At 44.2% G+C, this 21073-nt stretch overlaps 1 protein-coding gene across 1 annotated transcript in view; it reads right to left on the bottom strand.

The window, feature by feature from the left end:
- Window positions 1–10782: 10782 nt before the first annotated feature.
- Window positions 10783–21073, bottom strand: part of LOC119333519 — a 46380-nt gene continuing 36089 nt past the window's right edge. The window contains exon 6 of the mRNA XM_037606390.1: window positions 10783–11151. Within this exon, the coding sequence (XP_037462287.1) occupies window positions 10783–11151 (369 nt within the window). The remainder of the gene's footprint in view (window positions 11152–21073) is intronic.

The following is a 21073-nucleotide window of genomic DNA, read 5'->3' as shown; positions in this document are numbered from 1 at the left end:
AGCAAGTGCATAAGTTTCATCAATGATAGTTCCAATCACTTTTTCTAGCATCATTATATATCATAACAACAGCTCATTTTCATAAAACTTTTCATGATCAAGTAACAAGTTATTCACATGTTAAAGTATAGATCATAAACTCTCTTGAAACTAACAAACTATATTCTCAGTCATCAAACAATTGCAATTCATCTTATTTTCAGGAAGGGTCTATGTCAGAGCTTTGATTTAGCAAACTCCACATACTCGACTATCATTTAGTCTTTCACAATTGCTAACACTCATGTGATATTTATGGGTTCAAAGTTTAATCGGACACAGAGAAAGATAGGGGCTTATAGATTCGCCTCCCAACTTTTACCTAAAGGGTAATGTCAACAATAATAGTTCATGATAACTTACATCCAATTGGATATATATATATATATATATATATATATATATATATATATATATATATATATATATCAGGATCTTTCCAACACAATGTGCTTGCTAAAGGATAAAATGTAAAAAAGAAAAGATGAAGATCACCATGACTTCTGCATAAGGTAGAAGATAAAAGTAAAAGATAGGCCCTTCACAGAGGGAAGCAGAGGTTGTCATGCGCTTTTATGGTTGGATGCACAAAATCTTAATGCTAAAGAACGTCACTTTATATTGCCACTTGTGATATGGACCTTTATTATGCAGTCCATCGTTTTTATTTCTTCCACATCACAGGATCGTATAAAGCTTATTTTCTCCACATTAATAGATCATACATATTTAGAGGGAAATTTTTATTGCATGCACCGATGACAACTTACTTGAAGGATCTTACTCAATCCATAGGTAGGTATGGTGGACTCTCATGGCAAAACTGGTTTAAGGAATGTTTGGAACCACAAGTAGTATCTCTACTTGGTGCAAAGAATTTGGCTAGCATGAGGGGGAGAAGCAAGCTCAACATGTTGGATGATCCAAGAAAATATACTTTATTTCGGATATAAGAAAACATAACCCATTACGTTGTCTTCCTTGTCCGACATCAACCTTTTAGCATGTCATATTTTAATGAGTGCTCACAATTACAAAATATGTCCAAGATAGTATATTTATATGTGAAATCTCTCTTCCTTCAATATTCTTTCATGAATTGTTCAAGTGACCAATTCTATGTTTGCTAACTTCCAATAAGTTTACTACATATACTTATTCTATGTGAAGTCATTACTCCCCGTGGTATAAGCATATGAAACATATATAAATTCAGATTTATGATATTCAATTATTCAACCATTTACTCATAGGATATACGTGAAGCATGTGAGTAAATGACAAACTACTCCAAAAGATAATAGTGAAGGACACTGAGTAGTCAAATAATTAACTAGCCATGGGAGGATTATTTTTCATTTAATAATTCAGATCCAATGATTTTATTCAAACAGCAAGTAAAATTGAAAATACGCTCCAAGAAAAACACATATCATGTGACGAATAAAAATATAGCTCCGAGTAAGGTATACCGATAGTTTTGAAGACGAGAGAGGGGATGCCTTCCGGGGCATCCCCAAGCTTAGGCACTTGAGTCTTCCTTGAATATTACCTTGGTGTGTCTCGTGCATCCCCAATCTTAGGGTCTTTCCACTCCTTATTCTCCTCATATCGATATCTCACCCAAAGCTTGAAAACTTCAATCACACAAAACTTAACGGAACTTCGTGAGATAGGTTAGTATGATAAAGAGTAAACCATTCACTTTGGTACTGTCAAAGACAAGGTTCATAATTATTCTCACACAATTCCTACTGTACCATATCATTTCTACAATTTATATTGAGAAATATAAGCCATAGAAACTAGAAAACAAGCAAACTATGCAATGAAAACAGAATCTGTCAGAAACAGAACAGTCTGTAATGATCTGAACACTAACCATACTTATGCTACTCAAAAAATTATGAAATAAATTTGTGGACGTGAGGAATTTGTCTATTAATCTTCTTCAAAAAGAATCAGGAGCAACGCACTCTTCTGTAAAAAACGGCAGCTAATCTCGTGAGCGCAAAGTTTCTGTTTTTACAGCAAGATCACATTAACTTTCACCCAAGTCTTCCCAAAGGTCTTACTTGGCACTTCATTGAAACAAAAGCTATAAAACATGATTACTACAGTATCTTAATCATGTAACACACAAAAACAGTAAGGTTAAATATTGGGTTGTCTCCCAACAAGCGCTTTTCTTTAATGCCTTTTAGCTAGGCATGATGATTTCAATGATGCTCACATAAAAGATAAGAATTGAAACATAAAGAGAGCATCATGAAGAATATGACTAGCATATTTAAATCTAACCCACTTTCTATGCTTAGGGATTTTGTGAGCACATAATTTATAGGAACAAGAATCAACTAGCATAGGAAGGCAAAACAAGTATAACTTCAAAACTTTATGCACATATAGAGGAAAACTTGATATTATTGCACTCCTACAAGCATGTATTCCTCCCTCATAATAATTTTCAGTAGCATCATGAATGAGTTCAACAATATTACCATCACATAAAAGCATTCTTTTTATGATCTACGAGCATAGAAATTTTACTACTCTCCACATAAGCAAAATTCTCCTCATTCGGAATGGCGGGATCACTAGTTCCTAAAGTTGACACTCTTCCAAACCCACTTTAGATGATAGTATTCTTCATACTCCAAAATATATAAGTGAAGTTCATGGATCATTCTACAATTAATATAAATTAACCAATGTCCAAGCTCAAAATGTATGAGTGAAGCACACGAAGCATCCTATAAAACCATACTCAAAAGATTTAAGTGAAGCACAAAGAGCAATTCTATAAGATCATACTTAAAAGATATATGTGAAGCACATGAAGAGTTCTATAAATCAATGAAGGGCTATCTCATACTAGCATGGTTCATAAAGAAATAACAAAAAATCAAAGGACACAAATCATGTGAACGAAACAAAAAACCGAGGTATACCGATAATTGTTGAAGAAGAAAGATGGGATGCCAACCGGGGCATCCCCAAGCTTAGATGCTTGAGTATCCTTAGAATATTTACTTGGAGTGCCTTGGGCATCCCAAAGCTTGAGCTCTTTCCTCTCTTTATTCTTATCACATCGGTAACTCCTCGTTCTTCGAACACTTCATCCACAAAAAACTTTAACAAAAACTTTGTGAGATCCGTTAGTATAATAAATCAAATCACTACCTTTAGGTACTGTTGAAAACTCATTAAAATTTCATATTAGAACTATATCTGCTGTATTCCAACTTCACCATGGTTCATACGCCCCGATACTACCCATAGATTCATCAAAATAAGCAAACAACACACGAAAAACAGAATATGTCTAAAACTGGACACTCTGTAGTAATCTGAAGGTTTAGTAAACTTCTGTAACTCCAAAAATTATGAAATAAATTTGAAACTTTGAAAAATTTGTACAGAAGTAAAGTGCAAAAAGTTTCAGACCCATTTGACTTTCCAGTAAAAAATGTAAAATCACGCGCTACAGCCAAAGTTTCTGTTTTTGTTCTGCACATAGTAAACAAGCAATCTAATCATCCTAAAACCAAAGCTCGGCACATTATTTTTATAATACAATGGATATATATATAAGGGGATAATTATTTACAGAGAAACTTCCATGAAAAATTCTTCATTGTTTCTGTGAGCATGAACACAAGTGCTCAAGGTCGACCGTCACTTCTTCAATGCATAACTTTCCAATCACTTCTCTTTTTGAAAAACTTTTTAGGCATGAGAGGCAAGTATTTTTTTTTGGTATTTTCATTCTTTAAAAAAAATTATGTTTCACCCACAACTAAACAGAAACAAAAAATAAAAAATATATTCTACTTAGTGAAGAAAGCAAACAAGCATACACGAGAATATCAACCCCACGCTATTGCTCCCCGGCAACGGCGCCAGAAAAGAGCTTGATAATCCCCAAGTGCAAGGAATCATCGTAGCAATTTCCAAAGGTGGAAGTGATAAGTATGGAGTGTCGAACCGACAAGGAGCTAAATGTAAGATAAATATTCTCTCAAGCCATATCTGCCACTGATACGACTCTACGTACACCGAACGTTTGCTTCCAACTAGCAACGAGAAAACTATGTTGTGGGTATGAAGAGGATAACTTTGTATGATATCGGAGAGATAAAATATAAAAGTAGGTGCTGTTATCATAAATTTAGAATATATTGCTAAATATTATAAATAGCAAGTGTGAAATAATGGTGGATCGGGGTACAGAATTGTCCTAGGAAATTGTTAACAAGACCGGTAATCACTATTGCAGTTTCATATGAGGGAGAGGCATAAGCTAACATAATTTCTCTACTTGGATCATATGCACTTATGATTGGAACTCTAGCAAGCATCCGCAACTACTAAAGATCATTAAGGTAAAACCCAAGCATAGCATTAAAGCTTCAAGTCCTCTTTATTCCCACACGCAACAACCCCCTTACTCGGGTTTGTGTTTCAGTCACTCATCAACCCACTATAAGCGAATCATGAATGTATTGCAACACCCTACAACGGGAATCCCTCACGCTAGCGCGACACGAAGGGCACCATAGGACAGCACCAGAGTAAAACATACAACTCATACCAATCTAGATCATCAATCAACCCAAAGACAAAGGCTATCTACTCAAAACATCATAGGATGGCAACACATCATTGGATCATAATATGCGGCATAAAGCACCATGTTCAAGTAGGGATTACAGCGGGGTGCGGGAGAGTGGACCACATAAAAGAGATGAGGATGGTGATGATGATGGTGATGTTGATGAAGACGATCACCGCGGCGATGATCCCCCTCCTGATGGCACTCCGGTGCCACCGAGAGAGAGGAGGAGAGGTTCTCCCCCTTGTGCTTCCTCCTCCATGGCCTCCCCCCTAGATGGGGAGAGGTTCTCCCTCTAGTCCTTGGCCTTCATGGTGATGATGGCCCCCTCCGGCAGAGTGCCAGAGAGGGCCTATATTGGTTTTCGGTGGCTACGGAGGCTTATGGCGACGGAACTCCCGATCTAGGTTAATTTTCCGAGGTTTCTGTATTTATAGGAATTTTTGGCGTCGGTCTCACGTCAAGGAGGTGCCCGACGCGTCCACGAGGCAGGCCCACACGCCTGTGGGGGGGGCACCCTCGTGGACGCCCCGGGACTCTCCTGGCCCAACTCTTTTACTCCGGGGTCTTCTTTTGGTCCATAAAAATCATCAAAAATTGGCACATCAATTGGACTCCATTTTATATTCCTTTTCTGTAAAACTCAAAAACAAGGAAAAAACGGAAACTGGCACTGGGCTCTTGGTTAATAGGTTAGTCCCAAAAACCATATAAAATAGCATATAAATGCATATAAAACATCCAAGGTTGATAATATAATAGCATGAATACTTCATAAATTATAGATACGTTGGAGACGTATCAGGGCCCTGCTCAATAAGACAAGAAAAAGAGAATAAGAGGTTTGCAAGAAGAAGAAAAGCAAACACAAAACAGAAACGCGAAGAGAATCAAGGCACTTACCCGAACACCAGCGAGAGCCGTCTTGGGGCCTCCTAGAGGATGGCCGCCTTCGCAGCAGCCTCTTGCCACTTGGTCACGGCGACCGAGGCCTTGGGCTTCTTGGGCCGGCTATCGTACAGCCCAACGTCGGCCCGATATTTCGGCGCGCCGCCTATTGCTATCAGCACGACCAAGGTGCCGGCGCCTGTCCTGTCGGCGCCGTGGGCGCGGTGCGGCTTGTCGTGTTCCTCATCGTCATCAGGCCACCCTTCGAGGCCGCCTTCTCCGGAGCCGCCTACTCCTTCGCCGCCACCTCCGGCGGCCACCCCCAGCTTGGGGTCGTCCATGTCACTCTCCGCCCAGTTTGCCTGGTACTGATGACATGGGGCTGGCGCGCCGTCTGCCGTCTGGCCTGGGAAGCGTTGCTTTGCAGCCGAGTGGTCAGGCGGCAAGAAGAAATTTGAATTGATAAAGACAAAAAATCTAGAAGACTCACCGCAGCCGGCGGGTGTGCGCGGCTCTACGAATCCTTGCCGAACCGCCACTCCATCTCCGACAACTTGTAGTTGGAGAAGAAGTTGACCAACCTGACCACCTCCATGTCCGGTAGTTCCTTGGTGCACATCCGACATGAGTCCCGACGCCCAGTCATGTTGCTGATGAGGTGGGGCCGGGCTTGGAGGGGAAGCACTCGGCGTGCCACGAAGGCAGTCAGCAAGTCTGAGGCCATGAGGCCCTCCTCCTTCGTCATCTCTTGGAGTCAGGCGAGAGCGGAGGAGGAGGCGACCGACAGCTTATTCGGCCGAAACTGCGAGTTGGTGTGGGGCTCGGCAGGTGGGCCGGCTACGTAAGCCGGCAGGTTGGCGTAGTCCCTCGCCGAGTGGATGTTCTCGATGTAGAAGTACGACCTGTGTACCACAACTTGGCCGACTGCAGCGAGGCGAGGGCCAGGAAGCAGACCTCGGAACCTGAACACCGCACCGTGATGCAGGCCCTGCACTGGGTCACCTCGTCTTTGGCGGCAACGCCGAGTTTGAGGTAGAAGAGCTCCCCCCAGAGCTCAAGGGTGGGGAGCACGCCGAGATATCCTTTGCACAGGGTGACGAAAGCGGAGAGCAGCACCATCGTGTTTGGTGTGAGATGGTGGGGCTGTACCTTGTAGAAGGTGAGGAAGGAGCGGAAGAAGCTGCTCGCCGGCAGACCGAAGCCGCGAAGGAAGTGCGACCGGAAGACGATGCGTTCGCCGTTCGCCGGTGCCAGCGAGATCTCTGCCTCGGGAGGAATGGGCATCTTTACGTCTGTTGTCCGGGGCAGCCGCCTCGTTGGTCGAAGGAAGATGAGGTGGTCGTTGTGGACGTTGGAGCCATCCCAGTCCCCGGAGCGTCCGCTGCCGCTTACCATGGACGCGGGAGCTCGACGGTGGCACGCCGCGGTGATGAAGAGGGGCGGAGCCACAGCGGGGCGAAGAAGCCGTGCGGCGGCGGATGCGGCAGCGCTCCAGCGACGAGAGGCAGCGCGGCTGCAGCGGAGTGGCTAGGGAGGCAAAGGAAGAAGAAGGCAAAGGGAGAGGAGGGCGCGCATGCGTTCTGCCGCCCCCTCCCCCTACTTAGAGCCCCGCGGCGGTGGAGCCAAGGGGGTGCGAATTGGGGGGTGCGAGATTAACTGCGCCCACTCCCCCACAATCCCGCATTTGTCGCGCCATAACGGCATGTATTCAACACGCATGGGAAGCGCAACCGCCTGCCTCGGCTGCAGCGGATCTGCGCGCGCAGAGGCCCTGTAGTGGCGGGCCTAGGCCTGCGGCGGCGTCCCGTCACGCGCGTGGGCTGGCCGGCCGGCCTGGTCAGCTAGCGCTGCGTGGCGTGCGAGCAACGGGCGGCAAGCCAGCCACCCGGCTGGCAGGCCACTCGGCCTCCACCGTGACTATTCGAATTCACCAGGCGGCCGACTGCTCCTCGGCCGGCTCCTAGCAGTCGGCTTCTCTGGAAGACGGACGAAATAAGATCACCAAGACACTCGCAGTAGGAAGCTGCTGAGGCACCTCGATTTTCAGCCGCGACACCTCACCAGCTTCGGGGACTACTGTCGGAGTAAATGACCACGGGTAGCCTCATCGGCTCCCTATGATATTTCAAGACATTGGGGTTAGTTGTGCCCGTCGCACCTCCTGAATGCACGACCGGCTTCTTGGGCTGGCTGGTCTAGTAGGCCGACTACTAGAAGGCGGCAAGACATCAGAAGGCGGCTACGAGGAGGCCGTCTCCTAGCAGGCGGCCCCTCGTACCAATTTTTTTTGCACCCACATAACTGTGAAGGGACGGGGCGTGGCTACAATGCGACCTGCCACCCCCGAATCTAGGGCTGAGCGCAGCTACAGTATGGGCGTACCCAACGGACGCCCCTCACCCAGCGGGGTACTGTAGCCACGATGTCTGTGACATCAGCTACTACCTAGGGAGCTACGCTCCCACAACGGCCGGTCGGTACGGCCCGCAGGCGGCGGGCCCTACCTGTCGGCGAGCCCCAGAAGGCGGCGAATCCCCAGCAGGCGGCAACGAGGGCGGGCCGCCTCCTAGCAGGCGGCCCCCTCCCCCTCAAAGTCTATGCGCCATTAACCAAAAGAGACGGGGTGTGGATACAGTGAACACCCACCAGGTAGCAGGACTGTAGCCACGCTCCCCGCAAGAAAACATCCATCATCAGTAGCAAGACTACAGTGCAAAATTATCAACCAGACCCGCAAGCGGCGGGCACGGCCTATCGGCCGAGTACACAACAGCCGACGGGACCCACCAAGCGGCAGGACCCAGCAGCCGGCGGAGAAGCCGACGTCTAGAGACATTGACGACCGGGTCCTACACCCAGCCAGATTACCATTGTACCCCTGGGGTAGGCCTATATAAACCCCTAGGCTTCCCCATGCAAAGGGTTCAGACTTTAGAGATCACACACGCACCCCATAGAGAGAGGAGTAGAGCTAACCTTGTTCTTCTTCCTCCTCTAGCCAAACAGCTCAAGGAGCAACTTGTAGCTACTCTATTGATCATAGTCATCATGCGGAGACCTCGTAGAGCAGGACTAGGGGTGTTATTTCCATGGAGAGCATCGAACCTGGTTAAGATTCGCAGGCATATGCGGTCTCGCTCACTCCCGCTTCTAGAGCCCGGCGACGTACTCTTGTCCCTTTCCATGATTAGCCACCCCCTGGCATATGTTGCTACACATCCCCGACACTCGACCGCGAGAACTGCGCTAACCACCTGATTTGTGGACGAGATGTATAGTATCATCGGTTCACATGTTACTAGTGTCGCCAGGATTGGATTTGTGGCGAGGAGAGCTTCTATTTCTTCCAGGGATGTCGCGGCCTCCTCAGTCCATTTAAATGTTTTAGCTTGCTTTAATAGCCCATACAGGGGCAGGGCCTTCTCACCGAGTCGTGATATGAAGCGACTAAGGTAGCCACGCAGCCCGCTAATTTTTGTGCATGTTTGAGCTCTTTTGGAACCTACAATCGATCCTAGGCTCGGATTTTGGCCGAGTTGGCCTCGATTCCTTGGCTGGATACGGTGAAGCCGAGGAGTTTGCCAGTTCAGACTCCGAAGATGCACTTTTCTGGACTAAGTTTAATCTGATATCCCCGTAAGCTAGCAAATGTATCCGAAGGTTGTCTACCAATTGTCCGACATGTTTGGTTTTGACAACCACATCGTGAACATAGGCCTCAACGGTCTTCTCGGTGTGTGTTTTCAAGCATGTTTGAATCATGCGTTGGTAGGTGGCGTCAGCGCTTTTTAATCCGAAGGGTATCATGTTGAAGCAGAACGACCCATAGGGTGTAATAAATGTTGTGGCTGCCTGGTCTGATTCCTGCATCTTTATTTGATGGTATCCCGAATAGGCATCCAGGAAGCATAATACATCATGGCCTACCGTGGGATCTACAATCTGATCAATGCGGGGTAGGGGGAATGGGTCTTTGGGGCAGGCTCTATTGAGGTCTTTGAAATCTACGCACGACCACCAGGACCTATCCTTCGTTGGTACCACGACCATATTGGCAAGCCAATCAGGGTATTTTATATCTCGGATGAGCCCGGCTCTAGTAGTTTAGCCAGTTCCTAACCCATTGCTTGATGCTATGGCTTGGGAAAACGTCTAAGTGTTTGCTTGACTGGCTTATAGCCATTTAGTACGTTCAAGCTATGTTCTGCGAGCCTGCGGGGTATCCCCGGCATGTCGGAAGGGTGCCAGGTGAATATGTCCCAATTCTCCCTAAGGAAAGTGTGCAAGGCCTTTGCAATTTCTGGGTCCAGGTTTGCCCCATGGACACGCTTTTGGCGGGGTTCGTTGGGTGCACCTGTAATTTTACTATTTCATCGGCTGGTTTGAATGAAGTAGACTTCGGTTGTTTGTCGAGGATGACATCCTCCCAGTCGACTTCGGCACGCAACATGGTTAGTTCTTTGGCCGCGAAGGCTTCGGACAGGGTCTCAAGGGCGAGCGACGTCGTCTTGTTATCGACTTTAAGTGCTCTGTCGGGGTAGCTCGAGATGGTGATGATCCCTTTTTGGCCAGGCATTTTAAGCTTCATGTAGTCGTAATGCGGTACCCCGTGGAATTTAGAGAAGGCATCCCATGCGAGGAGGGCGTGGTATCTGCCTTGAAAGGCGTGATATGGAATGTGACCTCCTCAGAGCGGTAATTATCCGGTGTTCCAAAGACCACATCCGTGGTTATTTTTCCACTACAACATGCTTCTCGCCCAGGGACTATACCTTTAAAGGTGGTGGAACTCTATTCTATGCATGATTTATCGATGTGCATCCTATCCAGAGTATCTGCGTATATTAGATTTTGGCTGCTGCATCCGTCCATAAGGACCTTCTGAAGCCGGCAGCTGCCTACAATTGGGTTGAGGACCAAAGCGGCGGGGCACCTGTTCGGGGTTGACTTTGGCTGATCGTTATGATTGATGGTGATCGGCGTGTCTATCCACGCACCTCCGGCCGGCACATGCTGAATGGAATTGATTTCTCGCAGGGCCTGTTTGCATTCATTGCTAGAGGCAAAGGTCTCGTAGATCATCAAGACCTCGTCCTCGTCTGAGGATTTTTTAGCGTGGCGGGAGGTACCTGCCAGGATGGGGGGTCCCCCTTTTGCTACTTGTCTTAACACCCAACAGTCTCGAAGGCTGTGGGTTGGGCAAGAGTTAATTAGGATAGCATGGGTCAGACATGGCTTATCTACAGAGCTGTCCAAAGTCGTCCCAGGGTGGCCGGAGGATTTCTTCTTCCGAGGTCGTTCACCCGGAGTGTTCCATTTCCGAGACCCACGCCGAGCTGCTGATTCAGATGCCCGAGGTAATCCTCACAGATCGAATCCGTGTTTTCCTCGGTGAGCCAGGAATCTTCAATGGTGCAGAACCGCGATACTAGTTCGGATAATTTTGGGAGCATTTGAACAAAGCAACGAGCGAGGGCATTTGAGACGCCTTTATCCTTGCATCTGCGCTGGAAAGCGGAAACTATATCAGAGTCCAGATAATCTGATATCTTGTCTTTAACTGACAGGAATCTAGTCCAGTACTCCCTGATCGATTCGTCTGGGAGTCGCTGCACATAGGCCAGATCCCAGATGTCGGGCAGGCCAGAGTTATCGGGGCGATACTCTGCGTGGGAGATTAGCGAATGAGTTCTGATCTTAACAGATTGTGGGTTCCAGACCTCATGTCTGCTAGAACTACGTCGGTTTTCCCCAAAGAGGAAGGGATGATGCAGCACAACGACGGTAGGTATTTCCCTCAGTGACGAGACTAAGGTTATCGAACCAGTAGGAGAACCACGCAACACTACGTGAACGGCACCTGCACACAAATAACAAATACTCGCAACCAGACGTATTAAAGGGGTTGTCAATCCCTTTCAGGTAACGACGCCAGAAATTGGCAAGTAGACGGGATAAAAATTGTGATATATTGATAGATGCAAATAAAATTCAACGAGGCATTTTTGGGTTTTTGGATAATATGGATCTAAAATAAAAGAAAATAAAAATAGATCGTGAAGGCAAATATAATAAAGAAGAGACCTGGGGGCCGTAGATTTCACTAGTGGCTTCTCTCGAGAAAAATAGCATATGGTGGGTAAACGAATTACTGTTGGGCAATTGATAAAACTTCAAATAATCATGATGATATCCAGGCAATGATCATTATATAGGCATCATGTCCACGATTAGCAGACTGACTCCTTGCTGCATCTACTACTATTACTCCACACATCGACCGCTATCCAACATGCATCTAGTGTATTAAGTTCATGGAGAAACGAAGTAATGCAATAAGAACGATGACATGATGTAGACAAGATCTATTTATGTAGAAATAGACCCCATCTTGATATCCTTAATAGCAAAGATACATACGTGTCGGTTCCCCTTCTGTCACTGGGATCAAGCCCCATAAGATCGAACCCATCACGAAGCACCTCTTCCCATTGCAAGATAAATAGATCAAGTTGGCCAAACAAAACCCAAATATAGGAGAAGAAATACGAGGCTATAAGTAATCATGCATATAAGAGATCAAAAGACTCAAATAACTTTCATGGATAAAAACATAGATCTAATCATAAACTCAAAGTTCATCGGATCCCAACAAACACCCCGCAAAAAGAGATACATCAAACAGATCTCCAAGAGACCATTGTATTGAGAATCAAGAGAGAGAGAGAGAGAGAGAGATCCATCTAGCTACTAACTACGGACCTGTAGGTCTACAATGAACTACTCACGCATCATTGGAGAGGCACCAATGAGGATGATGAACCCCTCCGTGTTGGTGTCTAGATTGCAGCTGGTGGTTCTGAAACTTGCAGCAGCTGTAATTGATTTTCATCGACTCCCCTAGGGTTTCTGGAATATTGGGGTATTTATATAGCAAAGAGGCGGTGCGGGAGGCCACCGAGGTGGGCACAACCCACTTGGGTGCGTGTGGGGGCCCAGGCGCGCCCTAGTGGGTTGTGCACCCCTCAGAGCACCCCCAGGAGCTTCTCTGGCCCATTGGGTGTCTTTTGGTCCATAAAAATTTCACAAAAAGTTTCTTTGCATTTGGACTCCGTTTGGTATTAATTTCCTGCGATGTAAAAAACAAGCAGAAAATAGCAACAGACACTGGGCACTATGTCAATAGGTTAGTACCAAAAAATGACATAAAATGATTATAAAATGATTGTAAAACATCCAAGAATGATAATATAACAACATGGAACAATAAAAAATTATAGATATGTTGGAGACGTATCAGCATCCCCAAGCTTAACTCCTGTCGTCCTCGAGTAGGTAAATGATAAAAACATAATTTTTGATGTGGAATGCTGCCTAACATGTTCATCACATATTCTTTTCTTTGTAGCATGGACATTTGGACTTTTATATGGTTCAAAGCAATAGTCTAGTTTTGATATGAGGACTTTAATACTCAAGCATATCACTTGCAACCATGTCTTTCAAAATATCAACACTAAAGCAACATATCCCTAGCCCATTATGCTGAATAATTGGTCCATTCATGAAACACACTTGCATATTAGCTAGACCCAATGCTCAAGTACGATCATAGTTCCGCTTAGTTGGTGCTTTATAAGAGAAGATGGAGAGTCAAATAAAAATAAAATTGCATAAAGTAAAAGAAAGGCCCTTCGCAGAGGGAAGTAGGGATTTGTAGAGGTGCCTGAGCTCAAAGCATAAAAAAATATAGACAAAACAATTTGAGAGGCATGCTTTTCTTGTCAACGAAAACGATCGAGTAGTTCCCAATACTTTCCATGCTAGATATATCATAGGTGTTTCCCAAACGAAAAATAAAGTTTATTCCTTTTTCAACCATACTTTCACTTTCCATGGCTAACTGTATCCATGGGTGCCTTCCATACCAACACTTTCCAAGGAATTTATTATTTGACAACATAAAGTAAATTCATTTTTTCATTTCGGCATTGGGCATCCCTAATACCTTTGCCTTACTCTCGTGCAATGACAAGTGAATAAAAACTCATCTTGAGAATAACATATCTAGCATGGGAATATATTAGCCACCCCCTACTGTTTCATGAGCGGTACGAGCACACAAAAGAGAAATTTATTTCTAAAATTAGAGATGTCACATAAAAATTTGCTTAGAATGGCAAAAGAATACCGCATATAGGTAGGTATAGTGGACTCATGTGGAAAAACTAGTTTAAAGGATTTTGGATGCACAAGTAGTGATCATACTTAGTGCAAACGAAGGCTAGCAAAAGATTGAGAAGCATCCAATCAAGAAACGAAAAATCTCATAAGTGAGTATTAAGCATAACTAACACCGAATAATGCACCACAAGTAGGATGTAATTTCATTGCATAACTATTGACTTTCATGCTTTCATAGGGAATCACAAACCTTAACACCAATATTCTTACTAAAGCATAATTATTCATCAACATGACTCACATATCATATCATCATATCTCAAAACTATTACAAAGAATCAAGTTTATTTTGTCCAATGATCTTCATGAAAGTTTTTATTATATCCTCCTTGGATATCTATCACTTTGGGAATAGTTTCATATGTTGCTTTAATAAGCTCAAACAAATATAAGTGAAGAACATGAGCTTCATATTTCTTTCTCTCAAAATAATTTAAGTGAAGCAAGAGAGATTTTATTAAAAAAATTACTAACTCTCAAATAAATCTAAGTGAAGCATGAGTGCATTTCTTCAAAAATACTAAATCACACCATTCTCAAAAAGATATAAGTGAAGCACTAGAGCAATTCCATAGCTCATAAAAATTTAAGTGAAGCATAGAGAGCAATTCTAACAAGTCATAGCATAATTTTGGCTCTCTCAAATAGGTGTGTCTAGCAAGGATTCATGACTTAAAATAAAAAGCAAAACAAGCAAAGACTTGTATCATACAAGACGCTCCAAGCAAAACACATAATATGTGATGAATAAAAATATAGTTCCAAGTAAAATATCGATGGTTGTTAGAAGAAAGAGGGGGTGCCACTCGAGGGTGTCCCCAAGCTTAGTTGCTTGATACTTCTTGAATATTATCTTGGAGTGCCATGGGCATCCCAAAGCTTAGCCTTTTTCTAATCCTTATTCCTTCATCCATCGTAATATCACCCAAAACTTGAAAACTTCAATCACACAAAACTCAACAAAACCTTCGTGAGATCCGTTAGTATAAGAAAGCAAATCACTACTATAATTACTATTGTAAACACATTCAAATTTTATTTTTGCATTATATCTACTGTATTCCAACTTTTCTATGGCAAAAACTCTTCAAAGGAAACCATAGAATCATCAAAACAAGCACACAATGCAAAGAAAATAGAATCTGTCAAAAACAGAACAGTCTGTAGCAATCTGAATATTTCGAATACTTCTTTTACTCCAATTCTGAAAAATTAGGAACAATGTGAGAAATTTGTGCATCAATCTTTTGCAAAAACAATCAGTATTTTATCATGCTTCTATTAAAATCAAAAAATATTTTCGTGAGCGCAAAATTTTCTGTTTTTCAGCAAGATCAAATCAAGTATCACCCAACATGATACCCAATGCTTTGCTTGGCACAAACACTAATTAAAACACACACAAAAACACAATCATAACAGTAGCATAATTGTGCAAACACTCAAGAACAGAAAGAAAAAGACAAAAATAAAGTTTATTCATTAGGTTGCCTCCCAACAAGCTTTTTCTTTATAGCCATTAAGATTGGCTTAAGATTTCAATGGTTCTCACACGAAAGATAAGAATTCAAGCACAAAGAGAGCATCAAGAAACATATGAGAAACACATTTAAGTGTAACATACTTCCTATGCGTAGGAATTTTATAAGCAAACAAATTATCACGACAAGAAATATCTAACATATGCACGGAAGAAGAAAGAAATAATAACGATCTCAACATAACGAGAGGTAATTTAGTAACATAAAATTTCCACCATAAAATTTCCCTCTCTCATAATAATTACCTGTAGGATCATAATCAAATTCAACAATATAGCTATCATATAAAATTTTCTCTTCATGATCCACATGCATAAAAGTTTTATAACCTTCCAAGATAGTGGGATTAACATCAACTAAAGTCATGACTCTCCAAACCCACTTTTATCAAAAATTTCATAAGATTGAACACTCTCCAAATATGTGGGATTATTTTTACCTAGAGTTGACACTCTTCCGAACCCTCTTTTTATTGCAAACATATTCATCATGAGGCTTAAATAAACTATCAAGATCATAAATATTATTATCACCCCAATCATGATCATTGCAATAAGTGTATTCATAGCAATATTAGCATCCCCAAGCTTGGGGTTTTGCATATTATTTGCACAATTGACATTAATAGAATTTATAATAACATCATTGCAATCATGCTTTTCATCCAAGGATCTATCATGAATCACTTTATAAATTCCTTTGTTTAACACTTCATCACAATTTTCAGATTCATAAATCTCAAGCAAAACTTTATAAAGATAATCTAGTGAACTCAATTCACTAGCAATTTATTCATCATAATTGGATCTCTTGAAAAGACTAGCAAGTGGATGAGGATCCATATCAATAGATTTTTAGCAAGCAAAGATGCAAGTAAATAGAAGGCACATGGCAACACAAGCAAAGATGAGATCTAACAAGAAAACGACGAACGAAAAAGGGGCGAATAAAAATGGCAAATTTATGTGAAGTGGGGGAGAGGAAAACGAGAGGTAAATGGCAAATAATGTAAATTGCAAGGAGATGATATTTGTGATTAGGAACCTGGAGGATGTTGATGATGTCTCCCCGGCAACGGCGCCAAAAATTCCTTTTGATGTCTGCTTGAACTACGTCGGAATTTCCCCAAAGAGGAAGGGATGATGCAGCACAGCGACGATAGGTATTTCCCTCAGTGATGAGACCAAGGTTATTGAACAAGTAGGAGAACCATGCAACACTACGTGAACGGCACCTGCGCACAAATAACAAATACTCGCAACCCGACATATTAAAGGGGTTGTCAATCCCTTTCGGGTAACGGCGCCAGAAATTGGCAAGTAGACGGGATAAAAATTGTGATAGATTGATAGATGCAAATAAAAGCAAATAAAATTCAGCGAGGTATTTTTGGGTTTTTGGATGATATAGATCTGAAAATAAAAGCAAATAAAAATAGATTGCGAAGGCAAATATAATAAAGAAGAGACCTGGGGGTCGTAGATTTCATTAGTGGCTTCTCTCGAGAAAAATGGCATACAGTGGGTAAACGAATTACTGTTGGGCAATTGATAAAACTTCAAATAATCATGACGATATCCAGGCTATGATCATTATATAGGCATCATGTCCAAGATTAGTAGACCGACTCCTGCCTTCATCTACTACTATTACTCCAAACATCGACCGCTATTCCAGCATGCATCTAGTGTATTAAGTTCATGGAGAATCGGAGTAATGCAATAAGAACGATGACATGATGTAGACAAGATCTATTTATGTTGAAAATAGACCCCATCTTGTTATCCTTAATAGCAACGATGCATACGTGTCGGTTCCCCTTCTGTTACCGGGATCAAGCACTGTAAGATCGAACCCATCACGAAGCACCTCTTCCCATTGCAAGGTAAATAGATGTAACGCCCTCGATGCGTCTATATCTCCCACGTGTCGAAGTACGACTTAGAGGCATAACCGCATTGAAAGCAATGTCGCAAGTGAGGTAATCTTCGCAAACAACCCATGTAATACATAAGGGAAAGAGATACATAGTTGGCTTACAATCGCCACTTCACACAATTACATGAATAAAGCATTACATCAATCAGATACAATCAAGGTCCGACTACGGAACCAAAATAAAAGAAGAAGCCCCCAAATGCTACACAGATCCCCGATCGACCCCAACTGGGCTCCACTACTGATCAACTGGAATGAAACAACACAAAGGACAAGATCTTCATCGAGCTCCTCCTCGAGCTTTGTTGCGTCACATGCTCGGTAACATCGGCACCTGCAAACTGGTTTTGGAAGTATCTGTGAGTCACAGGGACTCAGCAATTTCACACCCTCGCGATCAAGACTATTTAAGCTTATAGGAAGGGTAAAAGGTATGAGGTGGAGCTGCAGCAAGCGACTAGCATATATGGTGGCTAACCTATTCGCAAAAGAGAGCGAGAAGAGAAGGCAAAGCACGATCGAGAAACTATGATCAAGAAGTGATCCTAGAACAACCTACGTCAAGCATTACTCCAACACCGTGTTCACTTCCCGGACTCCGCCGGAAAGAGACCATCACGGTTACACACGCGGTTGATGTATTTTAATTAGGATCAACTTCAGGTTTTCTACAACCGGACGTTAACAAATTCCCATCTGCCCATAACCGCGGGCATGGCTTTCGAAAGTTCAAATCCCTACAGGGGTGTCCCAACTTAGCCCATCACAAGCTCTCACGGTCAACGAAGGATATTCCTTCTCCCAAGACAATCCGATCAGGCTCGGCATCCAGGTTACAAGACATCCTCGACAATGGTAAAACAAGTCCAGCAAAGCCGCCCGATGCGCCGACATCTTGATGGGAGCTGCACATATCTTGTTCTCAGGGCAACACCGGATAGGTCAAGCTACGAGTAAAACCAGCCCTCAAGTTTCCCCGAGGTGGCCCTGCAGGCTGCCCATTTCGGACCAACACTTAGACAAGCACTGGCCCGGGGGGGGGGGTTAAAATAAAGATGACCCTTAGGCTGGCCTAACCCAAGTGAAAAAGAGGCTAGGTGGAGAATGGTAAAACCAAGGTTGGGCCTTGCTGGAGGAGTTTTATTCAAAGCGAACTGTCAAGGGGTTCCCATTATAACCCAACCGCGTAAGGAACGCAAAATCCGGGAACATAACACCGATATGACGGAAACTAGGGCGGCAAGAGTGGAACAAAACACCAGGCATAAGGCTGAGCCTTCCACCCTTTAGCAAGTATATAGATGCATTAATTAAATAAGAGATATTGTGATATCCCAACAAAATAACCATGTTCCAAACATGGAACAAGCTCCAATCTTCACCTGCAACTAACAATGCTATAAGAGGGGCTGAGCAAAGCGGTAACATAGCCAAACAACGGTTTGCTAGGACAAGGTGGGTTAGAGGCTTGGTTCAACAATATGGGAGGCATGATAAGCAAGTGGTAGGTATCGCAGCATAGGCATAGCAAAAGAGCGAGCAACTAGCAAGCAAAGATAGAAGTAATTTCGAGGGTATGGTCATCTTGCCTGAAATCCCGCAAGGAAGAAGAACGAGTCCATGAAGAAGACAAACAGACGTAGACGAACGGGTCCTCACAAACGCGACGTTATCAGAACCAACCCGAAGAAGCAACACCGGAAATAAGCACACACCATAGTAAACAACCAACACATGAACATGATATGATATGCGGGATGCGGTATGCGATGCATATGCATGATTTGGAAAGGAAAGATTGAACCTGGCCTCAACTTGGAAATCCAAGAGTTCCACTGGAAAGGGGAGGTGATTTTGGTTGAAATCGATATAAAGATCACCGGAATCGGATGCACGGTTTGGAAATGGCAAGCAAAACAAATATGGCACCGGTCTGCGATACACAGCAAGTGACCAACTAAATACATCAAGATAAATATGCTACAACACTCAAACATGACAACAAAATATGAACACTGAGCTATGGCTAATTCATCCATTAACAGGTTCAAACAAGCATGGCAAAAGTGCAAATGATAACAGGTTTCAGACTTAGTGAAATTAACGCAAGTCTGGAATTTAACATCAGGTAGCACACTTTGGAGCATGAAAACTACATGCTATAGGAACTTAACATGGCAAGGCAAGGCATGGCATGAAGCTACTCAAAACACTTAACAAAAGTCCCTTAGTGACCTTGAGCCAAAAGGGATCATAAAATACAATTGCAAGCATGTGAACATGGCAAAAACATAAACAGATCTCAGACTTAGTGAAAAACTGGAGCATGCAAAACAGTTAACGAGTAGGCATGTTCACGAGCTCGATGCACTCACTACAGAACATGGCATGACTAACTAATCATACACCCATCAAGAAGACATGGCATAGAAAGTAGACATGGCAAGAACAATAACATAGCATGCACGGATCAATAGCAACATCCTCGGCAAAATCGCTAACAAGTGAACAATCTGCCAGGATTCACGATATAGCAAAAGTAGAGCTCGATTGACTCAAGCTAGGGTGCTCCATAAATGCAAACAAAGACATGGATGGATAGATCACCACAATATTAACAAAACATCCTTACTGATCATCCTCAGAAGAGGCATAGATCGCTAGGAAACAACATGACCATATGGCATAACGACAAAATCAGGACAAGGACTAGGAGAAATTCTAAGTCCCTGAAATCAGCATTACCGATTACACTACTTTGCAAGTTTGTGCTAGTCACCATAAATCTCACAAAAATACATGGTAAGCACCACTGTAAAGATGGCATGGCATATAACAAAACACATGTAGAGCTCAACATCATAGCATGCACACATTAATCATGGCAAAAATGACAAAATGCCATTTGCTAAAATAGATCTGACAAATTCCTCAAATAGCTCTCTTCCAACAGCATTTCGGGCATCAAGATGAGCTCAAATGAAAATGGTGAAATGAGATGAAATGATGTACTCTTCGAGGCGAACATTTTGATATGCTACGCACATGAATCGGAGCTATGAGTTGAGAGTTACGATGCGGTGAAATGTACAAAAAACTACTGGGACTTGGCAGTTTCAGGAAAAAAACAGATGCGCGTTGGATAACCAAAAGATGCTCGGGGCGAGGTTTAGGCGGGCCTCACCTAGCGGGCCTGGCCCAGGAAGGACGGAGAGGCAGGCCGACGAGCTGGGCCGGTTGCTAGGCCGGCCGAAGGACCACGAGGCCCACGGGGAGGTCAACGGGGGTGCTGGAGGCATCGTCCTCCTCCTCGATCCCGCCTGGATCGAGGGAGGCACAGGCGGCTCGTCGCCGGCGCCGGAGATGAACGACGGCGGCGGGCGCGGATCGGCGCAGAGGTGGCCGGATCTGGTCCCTCTGGACCCTTCCCGGCCGGATTCGTTGAGAGGGACGCCGGCGGAGCTTGGGGCGGTGGCGCGCCGGCGAAGCAGACGGCGAGGAGGCACGGGACACCAGCGGCGACCGGCAGAGGGCGGGAGGCAGCGGCCGGCGAACGAAGGACGGCGACGGCCGGCGAACGAAGGACGGCGGCGGCCGGCGAACGAAGGACGGCGGCGGACGGCGAGGCAGGCGGAGCAGCGAGGCAGACAGGGTGGCGAGGGCGGCGCGTACCGGATCAGGCGACGGGGACTCGGGCCCGGGCGGGCCCCGGATGTGCTTCGCGGGCCCAACGATGAAGTGGGCGCGGCGGGGATAGGTGGCGGCCTCCGATTGGATGCGGCGGCGGGGAAGGGTGATGTGGCATCTC

This window comes from Triticum dicoccoides, chromosome 7A, assembly GCF_002162155.2.
Source record: "Triticum dicoccoides isolate Atlit2015 ecotype Zavitan chromosome 7A, WEW_v2.0, whole genome shotgun sequence".
Classification (NCBI taxonomy): Eukaryota; Viridiplantae; Streptophyta; class Magnoliopsida; order Poales; family Poaceae; genus Triticum; species Triticum dicoccoides.
The sequence above is the reverse complement of the archived record's forward strand: the minus strand, read 5'-3'. Positions and strand labels throughout refer to the sequence as shown.